General features: G+C 54.9%; 2 protein-coding genes across 3 annotated transcripts; one reads left to right on the top strand and one right to left on the bottom strand.

The window, feature by feature from the left end:
• The first annotated feature begins 442 nt into the window (after positions 1 to 442).
• Positions 443 to 8,253, top strand: FKBP10 (FKBP prolyl isomerase 10). Its single transcript, XM_082679980.1, has 10 exons — positions 443 to 765; positions 3,365 to 3,510; positions 3,838 to 4,027; positions 4,142 to 4,287; positions 4,746 to 4,935; positions 5,047 to 5,192; positions 5,791 to 5,983; positions 6,301 to 6,443; positions 6,672 to 6,835; positions 7,207 to 8,253. The coding sequence occupies exons 1-10, from the start codon at positions 518 to 520 to the stop codon at positions 7,390 to 7,392; spliced, it is 1,752 nt and encodes a 583-aa protein (XP_082536106.1). The 5' UTR covers positions 443 to 517; the 3' UTR covers positions 7,393 to 8,253.
• Positions 8,254 to 9,853: 1,600 nt separating this feature from the next.
• NT5C3B (5'-nucleotidase, cytosolic IIIB) lies at positions 9,854 to 17,514 on the bottom strand. 2 transcript variants are annotated; one of them, XM_082679762.1, is made up of 9 exons: positions 17,470 to 17,514; positions 17,148 to 17,246; positions 16,503 to 16,572; positions 16,370 to 16,416; positions 14,030 to 14,115; positions 13,374 to 13,463; positions 12,226 to 12,388; positions 11,178 to 11,378; positions 9,854 to 10,321 (listed from the first exon to the last, which is right to left on the bottom strand). In XM_082679762.1, exons 1-9 carry the CDS (start codon positions 17,479 to 17,481, stop codon positions 10,187 to 10,189), a joined length of 903 nt encoding a protein of 300 aa, XP_082535888.1. In that variant the 5' UTR covers positions 17,482 to 17,514; the 3' UTR covers positions 9,854 to 10,186. The 2 variants fall into 2 exon arrangements, with proteins under 2 accessions (XP_082535888.1, XP_082535889.1); XM_082679763.1 differs by lacking the exons at positions 17,148 to 17,246; positions 17,470 to 17,514 and adding an exon at positions 17,247 to 17,348.
• Positions 17,515 to 18,048: the final 534 nt, after the last annotated feature.

The raw sequence follows: 18,048 nt of genomic DNA, 5'->3' as shown, positions 1-18,048 counted from the left end.
TGGGGCAGAAGGGGTGGGAGGGAGCACTGAGATACCCCTCCGATTCCGGAGCCTCACCAGCCACCTGGAGGGACCTAGATTTGGGGTTGCCAGCCAAAGAAACAAGGGATGCTTCAGTCCGGCTTTAGGACCCGGGGGGCTCCAGAAGAAAGACTGAACTTTTTTTTTTAAGTCGGCTCCGACTTTCCCAACTTTCCGGAACTTCCCTACCCCTCCCAGGTCTCTCAGCCCCAGGGTACGGGTGGGGGGAAATCTGGAGGGCTTTGTGGTGCTTTCCTCGTACTCTAAAGCTATCAGCCTGGCCCTCCTCCTCCAATTCCACACCCCTTCCCCCCACTCCCACCCCGCCAGCTCAGCCTCCCCAGCCCCCATTCCACGTGGACCAGCCAGGGCGGGGGTGAGGATGGAGGACAGGAAGAGGGGGAGCCAGCTCTGGGAGGAGGGGGGCGAAGGAGTCTGGCGGCGGCGGCGGCTCTCTCGCTCGCCCTCACTGCCGGCCGTCCCAGCTCCAGGCACCATGTTCCGCGCGGGGCGCCCCAGCCACACCGTCCTCCGGCTCCCCCTGCTGCAGTCGCTGCTGCTGCTACTGCTGCAGGCCGTGGGGAGGGGGCTGGGCCGCGCCAGCCCGGCCGGGAGCCCCCTGGAAGATGTGGTTATCGAGAGGTACCACATCCCCAGGGCCTGTCCCCGGGAAGTGCAGATGGGGGACTTTGTGCGCTACCACTACAACGGTACTTTCGAGGACGGCAAGAAGTTTGACTCGAGGTAACGGCTTGGGTGCCCCCAGACTCACCATTTCCCTTCCCGGAGCCCGGGACCAAGCTCTCTCAGTCCTGGGGTTCCCCCGTTGCTGCTTTTAAGCTGTGTCTGCATGCTCCCTACTCACATCGTGATCCCCTAACCTCAAACACAGCACCCTGGGTGGGGGGACTCCTAGACGTCCATCTCCCCAGACATCCCTGCCCTCAATTTCAAACCTTCGCCTCTCAGAAGACCCCTGTTTCTTTCACACAAACTCTCTCTGTCTCTCAGAGTGCTTGAGAATCACGGTGAACTGCTCTATTTACTTACCAGTGCTCTATTTAAAGACATAGAGGGGGTTTTCTGGTCCACAGAGTTGGGGGGAAGGGCATGGTCCCTGCTGCATGTGAATCCTCCGGTGGTCTCAGCACAGCACCCTCTACCTTTCCATCCACCCTGACTCCCTTTCTGGTTCCAGCCACAGGTTTCAGTGCCTTTGTGTTTAGAGGAGAAGAAGTAAGTAGAGTTTTGGGGGGAGGGGGAGGGGGTTTAGCAGCCAGTGGGGTAAAGCAGGTGGGCACTCTAAGACAGCAGGATGGATCAGGGAGTGCAGGGCATAGCTTGGTGTAAGGACCCTGTCTGCCTACATGTCACACGGTCACACATGCCACCCTGGGCTCCTCCGAGGGTTTTCATGCCTCCCTCTCCCCGTGATCCCGCACCCTCATCTCCCTCCATCTTAGCTCGACCAGGTCAGTGCTGTCGCCCATCTTGCCAGCCTTGGGGTTTGAGAGATGGGTTTCTGGTCTGTGTCCAGGCTTTCCGTCTGCTCTGGCAAGTCCATTTTTCTCGGTGGGGGCAGGGCCGTACGCCAGGCCAGCCTCAGTTAAACCTTGGGTCCAGGTCGCACACACAACTCGGCCTATAGAGATTAGTGGCTTTGGAGGCGATCAGTTTATTGGGTAAGAACACGAACTCCTGAGACCAAGACCCTGGACTCAAACCCAGGCTGTGATCATGGACGAGGAGTTTTGCCTCTTTAAGCTTTACTTTCCTCATCTGAAAACAAGGAGATTAAAAAACAGTCTGGAAAACTGCATCCCTCCTTCCTAAGGCTGATGTTAGGACTCAAGACGATGAATGAACGTGAACTTCACACAGTACCTTACGGTCTGCAAGCGGGTTCAGTACCCATTGATTAGCCTTGACTCTGGGGAGAACTTTGGTAGTGTTTAACTGGTAGAAGCTTCTTGCCATGCTTGGGCTCTCACAACGGCACTGTGGAGGAAGCAGGCCGTACAACCAGCTCGGTGGGCAAAATGAGGCATAGGCAGTAGACAGGAGTACAGCTGTGAGCCTGTGGCCACCCAGGAGTGGAGGGGGGGTTGGGAGTTGGAGAATGGCCTCCCTATCGGGGATTCTGATAGGGACTCTTGGACCCAGGTTGCATCCAAGCAGTGCTGAGCTTGGAAAACTTTCACAACCCATGACACCTTCCATCAAAATAATAATCTCCCATCTTTCCTTAACTTCTTAAAACTTAAACCTAACTAAATCAAGTAAAAGCCATGGCGATTTTAGAGTAGCCTTTTTCAAAATTGAAAACCAATCCCTATCCCCAGCCAGCTCTGCTTTTCCCTTCCTTTCTTCTGTGAATTGATGGTGCAGTGGCCCAAACGTGGGCTTTGGAGTTCAACAGACCAAACATTAGCTGTGTGACCTTGGGCAAATCATTTGGTCTCTCAAGTCTCAATTTTTCTCGTAAGAAAAATGAAATCAATAATGCCCGTTTCGGGAATTCCCTGGTGGTCCAGTGGTTAGGACTCGGCGCTTTCACTGCTGTGGCCCGGCTTGGCCCGGCTTTGATCCCTGGTGGGGGAACTAAGATCTCACAAGCTGCATGGTGCGGCAAATAATAATAATAATAATAATGCCCACCTCACAGGGAGAGAATTAAATAAGATAATGCATGCAGGGACTTCCCTGGTGGCCCAACGGTTAAGGCTCCGCGCTCCCAATGCAGGGGGCCCGGGTTCGATCCCTGGTCAGGGAACTAGATTCCGCATGCCACAACTAAGAGCCCACATGCCGCAACTAAAAGATCCCGCATGCCGCAACGAAGATCCCAAGTGCCACAGCTAAAGATGCGGCACAGCCAAATAAATAAATATTTTTAAAAAGATAATGAATGCAAAATGCCAAGCATTTCTTCGGCCTTATCATTTAAGTGCTGGATAACTGGTCTCCCCCCCCACACACACCCCCACCCCGCCCTGGGTCTGCACTTCCCACTCCTTTTCTGTCAGCAGATAGCAGCAGCAGATGGGACTGCTGGCACCATCCCCCCACCCCAGGGTAGATAAAAGCCCCTGGCCTCCTGGAGGACTTCCTTTCATAACAGCCCATCCTATTAAGGCGGGAGTCACGCGCATCTAGGAGGGAGGCTTGAAGAGTTGAGGAGCCTGTGGACCTGCACCTTTGTGTAGGGAGGGGGATGGGGTGTGTGTGTGTGTGTGTGTGTGTGTGTGTGTGCGCGCGCGCGTGCGCGCGCACTTGTGCACCTGTGCATGTATGTGACCATGGGCAGAGGCCACTGTATCCCACCTGTCCCCTCCCTCCCCAGCTATGACCGCCACGCCTTGGTGGCCATCGTGGTGGGCGTGGGACGCCTCATCACCGGCATGGACCGAGGCCTCATGGGCATGTGCGTCAATGAGCGGCGACGCCTCATCGTGCCTCCGCACCTCGGCTATGGCAGCATCGGCGTGGGTGAGGAGAGCCGGGGCCCAGGCATGGGGGGGGGAGGAGACCAGGAGGCAGAAGCAAGGGCTCAGGGCCGGAAAACTGAAGCTCAGAGAGGGAGAGCGGCTTTCCAAGGTCACGCCGCATGCGCCGCAGAATGAATAGCGCGGCAGGTCTGGGACTAGACTTTTCCGTCTCTTGCCCCTGGGGCGGGAGGAAGGGCAATAATAGGGCCCTGGGTAGGATCCTAGCTTGACCTGGGAGAAGGGGAACTAAGGATGGTGGAGTGGGAGGCCAAGCAGGATGCTCAGACCTCCACTCCACCCCCCACTCTGGGGGCTGCACCAAACGCAGCGGGGCTTATTCCCCCGGATGCCACCCTCTACTTTGATGTGGTCCTGCTGGATGTGTGGAACAAGGCGGACACTGTGCAGGTGAGCACCTTGCTGCGCCCGCCCCACTGCCCCCGCATGGTCCAGGACAGCGACTTTGTCCGCTACCACTACAACGGCACGCTGCTGGATGGCACTGCCTTCGACACCAGGTAAGGGCTGGAAGGAGCCCTGGGGCGCCAGGGACTGTGGCACGCAGCGGAGAGTCGGGGGCCTTCCTGCCTCTCCCACCAACAGCAGCCTCACCCCTACCTCATCCTCTGCAGCTACAGTAGAGGTGGCACTTACGACACCTACGTGGGCTCTGGCTGGCTGATCAAGGGCATGGACCAGGGGCTGCTGGGCATGTGTCCTGGAGAGAGAAGGAAGATCGTCATCCCTCCATTCCTGGCCTATGGCGAGAAAGGCTATGGTGAGGGCAAGCAGGGACTTGGGCTGCCACATATAGTTGTTCAGGTTGAGTATTGCACAAGGACACCCAGCCAGGGAGGCAAGTAGTGATGCAATCTAGCCCTTGGTGGTCACCTCACTAAGAAGGGGTGCTTGGGTGGTTAGGACTCGGCACTATCACTGCTGGGGTCCGGGTTCAATCCCTGGTTGGGGAACTGGGATTCCGGAAGCCTCGAAGCACAGCCAAAAAACAAAAGGTGCTTTATTCCGATTCACACAAAGCCTCATACGGGCTGGTGGTGGCCCTGGGGAGAGCTCAGCTCAGGCCTCACAGGGGCAGAACCGGGGCTGCTGATGGGCGTCAAAGGCTCTGGAAAGCAGGGTTAGCACCTTTTTGCACGGTGCTCACATAGGCCTTCCTGAGTGGAAGAGCCCTGCTTTGCTCTCCACGTGTATGGTTCAAGCCTATCCCTTCCCCAGGGACTGTGATCCCCCCGCAGGCCTCCCTGGTCTTCCAAGTCCTACTGATTGACGTCCACAACCCAAAGGACGCGGTTCAGCTGGAGACACTGGAGCTGCCACCTGGCTGCGTCCGGAGAGCCGTGGCTGGGGACTTCATGCGTTACCACTACAACGGCTCCCTGATGGATGGTACCCTCTTTGACTCCAGGTCCGGGGGGTCCTGAGGACGACGGTGGGGGCTGGGGGCGGCTCTGTGCTGCAGGAAGGGCGGGGCCGCTGTGACTCTCTTGCCCGCCTCCCCGCCTTGTATGTATTGCAGCTACTCCCGAAACCGCACCTACAATACCTATGTGGGGCAGGGCTATGTCATCCCAGGGATGGACCGGGGGCTGCAGGGCTCGTGCATGGGGGAGCGCCGGAGAATCACCATCCCCCCCCACCTTGCCTATGGGGAGAACGGGACTGGTAGGCATGCTCCCTGTTCCCCAAGCCAACACCGCAGTTCCTCCTGACCTTTCCCCTGATGGGCAGGGGCAAAGGGGGCGGATTCCAGCCATTGCTCTGCCCCTCTCATCGAAAAAACTGGTCCCCCACCCAACTCCTGCCACAAGGACTCCATCCTTTTCTCCAGGGGGCAGTCCCCCACTTCTCCCCTTCCACACTGGAGAAAGGCAGCAGACTCCTGAGCTTGGGGAGGGAGGGTGGTTATGGAAGAACAGAAACAGCATAGCCCTGGGAAGCAAAGAGACCTGGATTTGAGTTCCAGCTTTGCTGGAAGCCTTTGTTTGCTCACCTGTAAAATGGACCTAATCACATCGATCAGCAGGGTGAGTTATTGGGAGGTTGCAAGATACATATGGAAAAGGCTTTCCAGCTGGCGTGCCCCTCCCCTCCCCTGCCTCCTCACCACCACAGAGTACATTACAAGAGTTGACTATGTAGACAAACATCCCATCCCATCCTTGTTTAAAACCCCAGGATGGGGAAGGTCTGGGGCCTCCATGGAGACCTAGAGCAGCCCCTCCTAGACTCCAGCTGATCCACGCCCCCATTCTGGCCCCAGGAGACAAGATCCCTGGCTCTGCTGTGCTGATCTTCGACGTCCACATCATCGACTTCCACAACCCTGCAGATCCAGTGGAAATCAAGACACTGTCCCGGCCCCTGGAGGCCTGTAACGAGACGGCCAGGCTTGGGGACTTCGTTCGCTACCACTACAACTGCTCTCTGCTGGACGGCACCAAGCTCTTCTCCTCGTGGGTCCGGGGCAGGGCCAGGGCTGGGCAGGCGGGTGGGCCTAGCAGCACCCCTGACCCTTCCTCCCTAAGTTCCCATCTAAGCTGAAATTCTTAAGTCCACAGGCAGAGGGAGGGTGAAGTAAGCAGTAGGGGAGCTGCTAGTTCCACTCAGTGGAGGGAAATGAGCAGGGAGAGATGAGCCCCCGGCCACACTGCAGGGCAGTTACGAGATAAGGGGATTGATCCTATCTCTGCACTGCTGGGTCCCCGCACCCTGCCCTGGGCCTGCCAGGGACCAGGATGAGCACTGACCTGGGAATCTGCTCTCCCCCCAGCCACGACTACGGGGCCCCTCAGGAGGCGACTCTGGGCGCCCACAAGGTGATCGAAGGTCTGGACACAGGCCTGCAGGGCATGTGTGTGGGAGAGAGGCGGCAGCTGGTGGTCCCTCCGCACCTGGCCCATGGAGAGAGCGGAGGTGAGCAGAGACTGGCCTGATGGCTTTCCTCCTCCCCTCTGCCCCCGCCCCCTGGAGCCTGGATGGCTGCGGGCAGGAGTGAGTGAGGCCTTCCCAATGCTTCCCATTCCATGCCCCACTCTCCAGCCGCCAAGGCAGGAGCTGAGGCCTGTAGGCTGGGAGCGCACTGGGCAGGCAGTGAAGCCGGGCCCAGACCCTTCCCTCTCTCTACTCCTCCCCTCCCTCCAGCCCGGGGGGTTCCTGGAAGTGCTGTGCTCCTGTTTGAGGTGGAGCTGATGTCCCGGGAGGATGGGCTGCCCACAGGCTACCTGTTTGTGTGGCACGAAGACCCTCCTGCCAACCTGTTTGAAGACATGGACCTCAACAAGGATGGCGAGGTGCCCCCGGAGGAGGTGGGTGAGGAGTTCACCCCTAGTAATCCCTCCCACGCTGTCACCTGGCAGGAGCCACCTTGCACGGTGGCATCTAACGAGAACACAGTGTGTGTCCACCATCCTGTCTGCACCCGTCTTGCTGCCCTTCTGCGGGTCAGTGTGCCTTAAGCCCCTCCTCCCGCCTTCACCTCTGGCACATGCAGCCCATCGCCCCGTGGCTGCCCGACCCTGGGCACGCCCTCCGCCCCCGCCCCCCTCAGGACGCAGCACCAACCAGCTCCTCTCCTCAGTCCTCGCTGGAAGGCCTCCACCTGGGGACCCGTCCCAAGATGAGCACAGCTGCTCAGGCAGGACGCTCTCTCCCCTCCCCTTGGCTCTCCTCGCTGCAGTTCTCCACCTTCATCAAGGCTCAAGTCAGTGAGGGCAAGGGACGCCTCCTGCCTGGCCAGGACCCTGAGAAAACCATAGGAGACATGTTCCAGAATCAGGATCGCAACCAGGATGGGAACATCACCGCTGAGGAGCTCAAGCTGAAGTCGGACGAAGACCAGGAGCGGGTCCACGAGGAGCTCTGAAGGGCCGGGGCCTGGGCCCAACTGCAAAGGTCGTCTAGGGGGACAGCGGGCAGTGGGGCCGACTTCCCAACAGTCACCCTCCCTGCTGGCATGAGGTCTGGAAGTTTCTAGAAAGTGGTCAGAGGGGACAACTCTGGTTTTCCCACTGCCCGAGAGTAAAATCCACAGCACAGATCTCTATTTGGTTTTTCTCTCCTAGCCCCAAACCCCTTCCTTAAAAGTTTTGGAATTACAAAGCCAATCTGGGGATTGGTGGAGTTTGGGGGTTGGCTGGGGTCATTGCTGGCCCCTTGCTCAGACCTCCCCTCTGTGTCACCAGACACTGAGGAAGGCCAAGCTCATCATTTCCTTCTCTCCCCAAACTTCCCCTTTACCTGTACTTTTCCTCACCATCCTCAACCCGCACACCCCCGCCCCCGCCCACGGTCCCCATTCCTCTGTCCTGGCAGCTCCCCAGGAACATGAACCCCCAGCTTTCCTCCCTTGGCTCTGGCTGGTTCCTAGGGAAGGGGACGGTTCCGGGGGGGCAGCCCTACCTTACCTGTCCGGTTCCCTTCACCTGTCCCACGCCCCCTCGCCGCCGACCAGTGGTGGCTGAAGAGCCCCTGGGGTGCTGCACTTCAGGGCTGGGCTTTGTGTCTCCTTTTATCCCTAAAGGCGGCTGCCTTCTCTAGGGACCAAAGAACAAGAGAAAAATGAAGGGGGGTGGTATGAGGAAACCTACTTGGATGGATCTTAGGGCTATGAAATCCTTGGTTCGGGGCTGAGATAAATGTGGAAAACGGGCTCATTATTGAGGGGTGGGGGGGGTGGGCAGAGCTCTGCACACTCAAAAGGCTAAACTGGTGTCAGACCCCCTTCTCCTTTGTGCCAAATAAAACACGTCCGAAACCAAAGTCCTCAGGATGCAGTCTTTCTTGATTGGTGGCGGGAAGCTTAGACCCAAGTGTTGGGAGGAAGGGGAGCAAGGCAGGCCATCTCCATGGCCCTTCAGCTCAAGACCCTGTGTCCCTAGGTCTCAGCCTCCTGCCTCCCTGAGGCCCAGCTGGGGCCCTCACCATGGAGGGAGGCTGGGGGGTACGTGTCCACAGAGAGGGGCCTGCAGGGGAGGCCTGGAGACATGATCCTGATCTCCTAAGGGTCCCAGCTGAATGGAAAAACAAGTTCCCTGAACTCAAACACAACATGCAAAGCTCAGGGGTTAAATTAAACCACACAGGTCAGATTCCCCTTTCACACAGACCGTTTCTAATATGGCGACGTTCCCACCTCTCCCTGCTCCTGGCCGCGAGCTGTTACCACCTGCCTGGTGCTTCTCCCTCCTGCCAGAGAGAAAGGTAATGGAGTTCAAACCTCTGGTGTCCTGAGGAAGGAGTTGCTTCAGCCACTCATCAGGCCATCTGCCCTCACCTGCCTGGCTGGACTCTGGCCAGTGCGACAGAGGTGACCCAAGCCATCCAAGGGGGTGGGGTGGGGGGGATGCTTGGGAGAGAAAATGACTGGATTCACACCCCAAACTGCCCCCACAAGCACCGAGCTCTTGCCCAAGATCCCCCGAGAGACGGAGCTGCTCCCCACGGTCGCCAGCGACTGATACTCCCTGGTCCCAAAGCACAGAAAGCACCTCGGGGTCGACAGAGGTGACGGCCTCAGATGATGACCACCCTCCCCCAAGCCTAACAGGACAGCCTGAACTAAGTCCGTGTGGAGGCAGCGTGATGCAGAAGAGAAGGCTGGCTCTGTCGGAAACACTGCAACCCCAGTGTTAGAAAGGACTGGTCCTTTCTAAGTGGAAAAGGACCCCTGTGAGGATGAAACGTACCTCATGCAGGACCCCTGTGAGGATGAAACGGCACCTGCAGCACCTGGGTGCACACAGCTGGCCCTCAGTCAGCTGGCCCATCACTTTCTCTGCTGAGCTGCAGACAAACACAACTTACCAGCCACCAGGCAGGCGGATGAGGGAACGGATCCGACCACCCTGAGCACCGGCTCCCTTCAGGTCCCGACTCAACCACCCTTAAGTCGTGCACTTTAGTGGCCGTGGAGGAGGAGGAAGGACAGGAGCCAAGGGCCCCAGTGAAAATCCACACTCATATGCATCACTTTAGGGACCCATAGAGAGGGGGCTCTGCATCCAGGGCCGGCCAAACTCAGCTGATCCCTGCTGAATTTCACGTTTAACGGCTGCATGAGAATCAAGTCAAACCATTCCAGGCCAGAAACACACCCTTCCGACCCTGCCTGCCCACCGTGATGCCCACAGACACACTAGGCTGTGCTCGCTGTGCTCAGCGTCTCCTGGGCTAATTCAGGGGTTTTCAAACTGTGTTCCGTGGAGCTCTAGCAGCTTCTCGGAGGTTCCTGCGCCTCCAGAACCAGGAGGTACAGGCTCTGCCCCGCCTCCACCCCAATCGGAACAGCTCTGTGTTTTCCTTTTTTTATTTTGATCTGTTTCACATATTAGATTTGTTTGAAGAGCAGCTTCCCATGTTAAAAAATACTGGAAAAAAGATTCCCTGGACCAAATGATTCCTAAAGTGCTAACACTGTGTAGGTCCACAGTTCATCTGGAATGGCTTTTGCTGCCCTCCGGGCTGGCAGGGCTCCCTCAAGGCTCTGCAGAACACAAACCACGAAGCCAGGGAAAGGGGGAGGGAGGGGCGTGGGCCAGCAGCTCCCGGCCGCCCGGACTCTTCTCTGCAGCACAGGCAGGAGCAGTGCTCAGAGCAGAGTAGCCTTCCGGTGAAGCCCGTCCGCATCACAGCCCGCGGGGCCTGACCCCGGCCCGCCCTCAGGAGTCCTGCATCTCTGTCCAGTCCCTCTGCTGCAGGATGTGCTGCAGCAGCCCGTTGACCACGTCCAGCGTCTCATCCTTCTCCAGCACGATGTCATACGAGTCCATGTAGCGCTCCCGCTGCTCCTCCACCTGCCGGGGGAGCAGAGACCGAGAGTCCCCCAGCGCCCTGCCCTCCGCGTTGCCCGCTGTTGCCCACCTGGGGCTGGGGAAGAGGGCATTCAAGCTGCGACTCCCCAGGAGGAGCTCAAGGTTACCGGGACCTGCCCTTTGGAGACACAGATGGCCATGGATGCAGGCCGCCACAATTAACCCTTGGGTCAGTGCCAAAAGGACCATCACAACCATTAGAAACAAAAACTATCAGACGTTACCTCTAATCTATCTGGATTGAATCTTCATGAGGCTTCAGCACCTGCCGGCTGAGGGTGAGAACTGGAGGCCTTCTAGCCTGATGCCATACTGTGCCCCTCTGTGACCTTATGTTTTCACCCCTGTCAACCTCTGGTCTGTTCCTATGCTTTCCTTCTCTAAATTATAAACCCACATCCTGAATACCAACATCTCCCATCTCAATCATGCCTTACTGGTATGATTTAGGAGGACTGGTAATCAGCCCAACCACTTTCTAAACTATGTCACCTTGGGCAAGTTACTGAACCCCCTTGCCTCAGTTTCCTCATTTGTAAACTGGGTATAACAGTCACTACCTCAGAGTATGACTGCACAGATGAACTGGGTTAACGTGCGCAGCACTCGGTAAGTGTGGGCTGATGACGTGCTCTGACCTCTGGGTCACGCCGTGTGCTTCGTGCACAGCTGTAACCACTGGGTATTTCTTCTGTTTCCTATGAGACTATGGCTTGTGTCTGACCTCTGTGCCTCTCGTACTTCACACAGGGTCCAGCCCACAGAAGGTGTTCAATAAGCACTCGTTAACAGGAATGAAGGAGAAGCCGGCCATGAAGAACCCGGGTCTCCTACCTACCTTGTCATTTAGGAAGCCAACCTTGAGAATGTTCTCCACGCCAGGAACCCCATCGGCCATGGTGAGGTCCCCCATGGAGTCTCCCAGCAGGAGGATGTTAGTTTTGCCCTGAAGCTGCTCGAAGTAACCAGAGTTCTCGCACACGGAGCTGTTCTTGTTGTAGGTGTGTATGAGCTGGCCCTTGAATCCCTTTAGGAAGCCCTAAATAATCAAGACGAGAGACAGACAGAAGGACTACAAGGACCCATTCGGGACCAGTGTTCCACTGTCTCTGCCACAGAGGAAAGGGAATCCTGAAAGCCACAGATAATGCCAGAACTTCATTGTGATCCAACTAGGGGCCAGCAAGCTAGGGCCCGTGGACTAGATTTGGCCTATGTTTGTAAATTGCTTTGCTGGAACACAGCCAGGTCCACTTGTTTACATCTTGTCTACGGGTGCTTTTTTGTGTGACAGAGTAGCTGTGACAGAGATCATATTGCCCGCAAAGCCCGAGATACTTACTACCGGGTCTTTTACAGAAAAAGTTTACAACCCCTGGTTTAAATTAACAGGAACCATCAAATATTGTTGATCGCCTACTCTGGTGAAAGCATGAAGCCCGTGATACAAGCGCTGCCTGGCTACATGTGCGCTAACCTCAGCTGTGGGCCACACCCTAACCACAGGTCAAAGGGATGAAAATTCCAGCCTTGGTTTTAAGGGGAAGAAGTCAGAACACGGGTGAGTCAGAGCAGCCCACCTCTGGCTCAAGAAAAACAAGTCCAAGTCCCAGCCCTTGAGTACCTAGGATGGCACACGAGCCATGACAGTGACACGGGGCCTGGCCGAGCCCTAAACTCAGTCCTCCCTGGCAGAGTCGACTGTCAGCCAACACCCAAGAGTGGGTCCTTCAAAAGCGACTGTCTTTAGCTGGCACTAATAAATAAATAACTGCCGAGGGCAAAGAAGGTGGTATGCCTTCCCTCCCCCCTCCCCCATCACGGTTAACATTTAGGGTGAAGCACCCTGGCTGGCGGTCCCCACCCCTCTTCCAGCCCCAGCTCACATCTTCATCAAACTCCATGTAGTTAGAGACGATGTGGACGTTCGGGTGGAACACTTTCCTCTGCCGCATGATTTCTTCCAGGATATCCCCAACGCCCGCGGAGAAGATGAAAAGGGGAACGCTGTTCTGGGAGAGGGTGTTGAAGCACGTCTTGTATCCATCCCTGAAGTGACATGAACGGTTCTGAAATGGCACTGCCTCTGCGACTGTTCTTTATTTTCTATTTGGGTTACATCTTTAACATTTTTAAAAAACATTTTAAATTGTGGTATAAAATACATACAGTAAATTATTAAAGTGCACTAATCTTAAGTGTTCAGCTCAGTTAATATTTACATATGTTCACACACATGTACTTACTAATCAGGTCAAGATTCCCTCATGTTCCTTCCCAGTCGATGCCATCGCCCCCATTTTGACTTCACATCACCATTGATTTGCTCTCCCTGCCCCTGAACTTCATATACACCATATAACCACATTTTTTGTTTGTTTGTTTGTTTGTTTGTTTCTGTATTATTTTGCCTGAGCAAAATACAACCAGGCAGCTATCCTGAGGCAGCGTCACTGGGGGACGCCTCCAACCCACCCAGGCACTTACTGGGTTTGCACGTGTCTACTCTCCTGGCTTTCCACGAGCTAGCCTCTCTCCCCAATCAGGACACACAATCCTTGAGGGAAGGCACCCGTGTGGACTCCTTCCTCTACGTGCCCTCATCCCTCCTCCAGTAAAGAACGCTCCAGCAGACAGCTGCACTGTGAAGGCCACGGAAGATCAAGGGCCCTAGGTCAGCCAACTCCCGTGTCTGGATAAAGAACGCCAGTCGCCATGGGGACCCCAAAAGTCTGTTTATCATTGGGAAGAATGAGCTAGACGCTGTTTGTTCTAGGAGATGGAGCCCTGGTCATATTCACACCACATCCACTACCAGCAGACTGCATCCTGGGACACACCCAAGGATAGAAAATTCTCTGGCTGTGTCCAGAGAGGACAAGCAAGACCTTCTCCACGTCATCTACTCATGGTGCTAGATCGCTTCCGACTCTCCCAGCAACCGACTCCTCTTTGATTCTTCCCAGCCTCTCTTTTGTGAGCAAACCCATCGCAAACAGTCTGGCAGAAACATTTTCCAGAGCAGGCAGCTCACCTAAGCATTGCGTTGGACTCTCTCACCACCTGGGCTATCTGAAACTTCTGAACCTTCTGCTGGCACAGGAGCTCATGCGCTTTGGTCCACCTGGAAACAGACACCCCACGAAACCCCAAATTCAAACCACTAAGTAAAGTGACCTTTCCCATCTCAGGGCCGAGTCTCCTCTGGAAGTACTGACAGCGGAGGCCTCATCCTTTCCCCCAGAGCCATTTCCTGAAGGACCCTGCTTGTCCCTAAAGGAAGAGGGTGAGACAGCAACACAGCAGCAACACAAGAGCTGAGCAAGTTGCTGCTGATGTCAAAGCTCTTCTGAATCCCTTCCTCTGTGACCCCACTCTATGGAGAACTGGGGCTTTGCCCAGTGATACTGGTTTCCTTAGGAGGGTTATTGCCCCAAAGCACTTATTGCCCCAAACTAAGGGGCTTCTAACTCATTCCAAGGATACTTGGTGAGCCCTCTACTCTAGCAGTAGCCACACGTAGCCTGGCTTTATCTGGACAATTTGTTCTAGCAGCTGCGCTTGTGGCCTTCAGTTAAGCATTCAGTAAGGTAAAGGAGCCTGCATCTGACCAAAGCTCAGGAAAAATACGCCCCCGTCCAGACCAAGCATCGTGAGGGCCAGGGGCGTTTCACCACCACCATCACTTACCATTCCACCATGTCAGGTAACTTCTCTTTGATGGTCCGGTGTGGGTCAATCTCAATTGGGTAATAGTGGTGGAAGAGCGCTTTGAGCTGTGACATCGAAATGAAGAGAAAAGCCGTTTAGTCCACATCAAGTTTTCCCCAGCAGAGTCCTACAGTCCAGCATGAGAAAAAAGTCACCTAGAAGATGCAACTCCAGGTAAGGGAGTGACTGGAGCTGCAGAGCCGGCCATCCCTCTGCACTCCCGCTTAATCAGTAAGAACTGATTTAACGCTGTATTTCCCAAAATGTGGTATATTTTCTCAGGTGGTAGGCAAAATAACTTTTGGGGGGGGCGTACATGGATAAAAACACTTTTCATTTTAGTGGTTTGGGATTCATTTTAATGTATGTCGGAAAAAAAGAAAACTAGAATAGCACACTCATGCTTTCATGAAGATTGCTCCTTTCTTTTGCAAGTTAACTGCATTCAGATCTTTAAAGGCAGGGTAATTTACACAGATCTGGCAAAAATCATTCAAGTGAACTAGAAGACTAGAGCTTGGGACACAGCATGTTAGGGGATAACTCCATCGCACTGCCAACGTCAGGTGGACAACCTCACGGGGAGCATCTCTGTGCACCTCCTCTGGCTAAGGTCACCTTCCACATGCCAGGACCTTCCACAATCTAGGGAGGCTGCTTCAGGGATCATGTGTCACATGGGCTCAGTCAGTAACAGTGCCCAATAAAAATGAGAATTGACTGAGTAAAAAATTTTAATTTTAATACGTGCATGGTGTCGGAATATTATGAGATCAAATGGAGTCCCTGACCATCAGTCCAAAAGAGGGTTAAATACAAAGAGTGACAGAGACAGAAAGCTCCTAAAATGTATTAAGATTCTCAATGTTTCCTTGAGTGTGAGAACATTTTTCTGAAAGTATAACAGAATTCAACAGAATATAAATTTCTTTTTTAAAAAAATTTATTTATTTTATTTTTGGCTGTGTTGGGTCTTCGTTTCTGGGCTTTCTCTAGTTGCGGCAAGCGGGGGCCACTCTTCATCGCAGTGCACGGGCCTCTCACTATCGTGGCCTCTCTTGTGGAGCACAGGCTCCAGACACGCAGGCTCAGTAGTTGTGGCGCACGGGCCTAGCTGCTCCGCGGCATGTGGGATCCTCCCAGACCAGGGCTCGAACCCGTGTCCCCTGCATTGGCAGGCAGATTCTGAACCACTGCGTCACCAGGGAAACCCCCAGAATATAAATTTTTAAAAAGAAAAAAGATTTCTTACATAAATTTGCTTTGTTAATTTCTTCAGGAACCCATCAACGCCACAAATCTTAATGTTCTCTAGCTTCTTTATCCCAGAGAGGGCATCCAAACCTATTGTCTTATTTGTGGACGTAGCTCTCTGGAAGCTGCTATGATCAGGGATGTGAGGAACCAAAAAAAGTGACCTGCCAAAGGTAATCAGTGGTGGAGCCAGAATCTACCTTAAGCTACAAGTGGCATCACCAGAGAGACAGGTGTAGAAACAGAAGAGCTATCTATAATTCACTGTCCATCTTAATAACCAGTAATCATGACAGAGTATTAGAAGATCTGACCAATATGGCAGACCAGCAGACCACTTAGTAACCAATTTGGTGAACTTCATAATCAAGTGGAACTAAATGATATAGCTCTTTAGCAGAAAGAGCTCAGCAACCTGCAGAGAAACGAGGGGCTAGCACAGCTCTGCTCTGGCAAAGAGGACACTGATGGGAAGAACGCGTAGCAAAGTAAAATGAACTCCAAGGCTACAGGGATCGCTTTACAGTATCTGTATGCATCTTATGGAAACGGGAGTTTCATACACAGATGTTAATTCAGAAGTCTTTCTTGGTACCTGCTGCCTTACCAAGAAAATTTATACTATCAAGGAAAGAGCATAATATAGAGGAAAGAGTTTGGGAACAGAATCAGATCTATGGGAAAACCAAGCTCTGCATCTTGCTGTATGACCTCGGGTACGTTGCTCAAACCTCTCCAAGCCTCTGTTTTCCCATCTGCTAAATGGAGACAGTAATGATTCTATCCACCTCTCGGAGTTGTGGGAGGGTTAAACAGCAAACATCAAAGTCTCCTATTAAGTTCTACAGATAGGAGTAAGCATATTCCAACCAGCTATCATCACGTGTCGTGGCCAATAAGGAAAAGCTGTTTCAGTGTATTAAGACTAGGTCCACCTGAGCATAACAACAATTTTTAAAAAAATTAATCTTCTAAGGTCTCAACCCTGGAATCTTTGGTCCTAACCAAGAACCACTGGAAGTCGTATACGATAGCCATTTCTGAGCAGAGAAGGGAGTAACCCACCTCTTTCCGGCACTCCTCACTGATGATCTTGCTGTTATCCAGAATATCTGCAAAAACACGGAACTCCTTTTACTTGCCCCTTATAAGCCATCGTCCTGTCAAGCCCAATAAAGCAAGCTAGTATGTGACTTACTGTAAGAAGAAGGGCATCGCTTTCCATTATATGCAAACCTGCTCAAGGTCATGTCAAAATCAGAAATGACCTAAAATGCAAAAGAGAGATGAAGCCTAGACAGGCTCCTTCCAGGGTGGCCCTGTGCCAGCCAGGGAGGATGATTATGGAAGTCCAAACAGCTCAGTGCAGGTCTGCGGGCAAAGCCCTGGGGGAGTCAGGAAGCGCCGAAGGAAGAACTAATCCTAGTTAATACCTGTGCTAACCCAGAGAAGACCCAGCCTCTCTGAGGATGGGGGTGGGGACTGCAGAATCAGGACCCCTTCCACTCTTTCAATAGCACCCATCTCAATGCCCTGGTCCTTCGTAAGATGCCCCCACCTTTTGGCCCATCTACACATCTGCGTCTTCTTGGGGAGCCCACCAACCTCGGCTAGTGAGGACAAGACCCGAAGGCCTGGTGTGGGGTGCGTTCTGTCTACAGCACGACCTGAGAAATTTGAAATCTAGGTTGCTGGGCAGGTGGGCTCTCCCCAAGGCAAAACAGGCTTGCCCTCGGGCAGCTGGCCATTTCTAGGGGCTGAAGGCATGCTTGCTGGTGTCCGCAGCAAAGCGGGAAGGCGCACTGGGCAGGCCACATCCCCAGCCCCCCCGCCCCCGCGGTACCTGTAAGCGGTCTCCCCCGCCCTTGCGGAGGGCGCCCACGATCTCCTGCACCCGCCCGGGCTGCCGCATCAGAACCGTGGCCTTCATCAGGGTGCTCACCTGTCCCGAGACCCGAGAGAACCGCTGACCCCGGCACCGCGTTGCGCCCAGGGGGAGGCCGGCGAGGCCGGGCCGGGGGCGCGGGGGACGAGCGGGGGCTCCGGCCGGGCCTGGGCGCCTACGGGCCGCAGTGGCGCGGCGAGGCCCAGGCGGCCCGGTGGGGGTCTCGGAGCGCCCGGGGTTTCGGGGCCCGCCCCACGCCGGTCTCCTCCTCCCGCCTCACCTCCTCCGCCATGGCGCTCGCCGGCCTGTTGGCGGCGTGGGCACAACGACCGCCCCGCGGCCTCACTGCGCAGGCGTCGCTTCCGCGGGGCGGGGTGGGGGTGAGGTGCGGGGACGGGGAACGGGTCCGGGGCGGGGGGTGGGGGGTGGACGGGGAGTGTCCCAAGAGGCTGGGGTTACGTGGGTGGGTGCCACTCTTTTTAGAACAAAAACCCTAACCGGAATGGACGTTTCCAGGCTTAAGGTTTGCATGAGCAAAAGGGCGCAGATGGGAGGGGGTGTGAAGGAGCCATAAGTGAGTTCTGTTGAAGATCCAGAAGGTGCTTCCTTCACGGGCCTCGCTCCTCATCACAGAAGATGAGTGACTCAGTCCAGAGGGCAGGAGGGCCCTGGACATCTGGGCCAGAATGAAAACCCATCAGCTTTACTTCTCCCTTCTGCCTCCTCTGACTCGGTTTCCTTGAACTCAGTGTCTCAGGAGCCAAGGCCCAAGCTGCGGAAGAAGGTAGATGGTTGCCACAGAGACGCCAAACTGAGCACCGGAAGCGGGCAGCAGGAGCTAGAGTGAATCAAAAGTCTT

The sequence above is a fragment of the Grampus griseus genome, assembly GCF_964374135.1.
Source record: "Grampus griseus genome assembly, chromosome: 20".
NCBI classification, from domain to species: domain Eukaryota; kingdom Metazoa; phylum Chordata; class Mammalia; order Artiodactyla; family Delphinidae; genus Grampus; species Grampus griseus.
The sequence above is the reverse complement of the archived record's forward strand: the minus strand, read 5'-3'. Positions and strand labels throughout refer to the sequence as shown.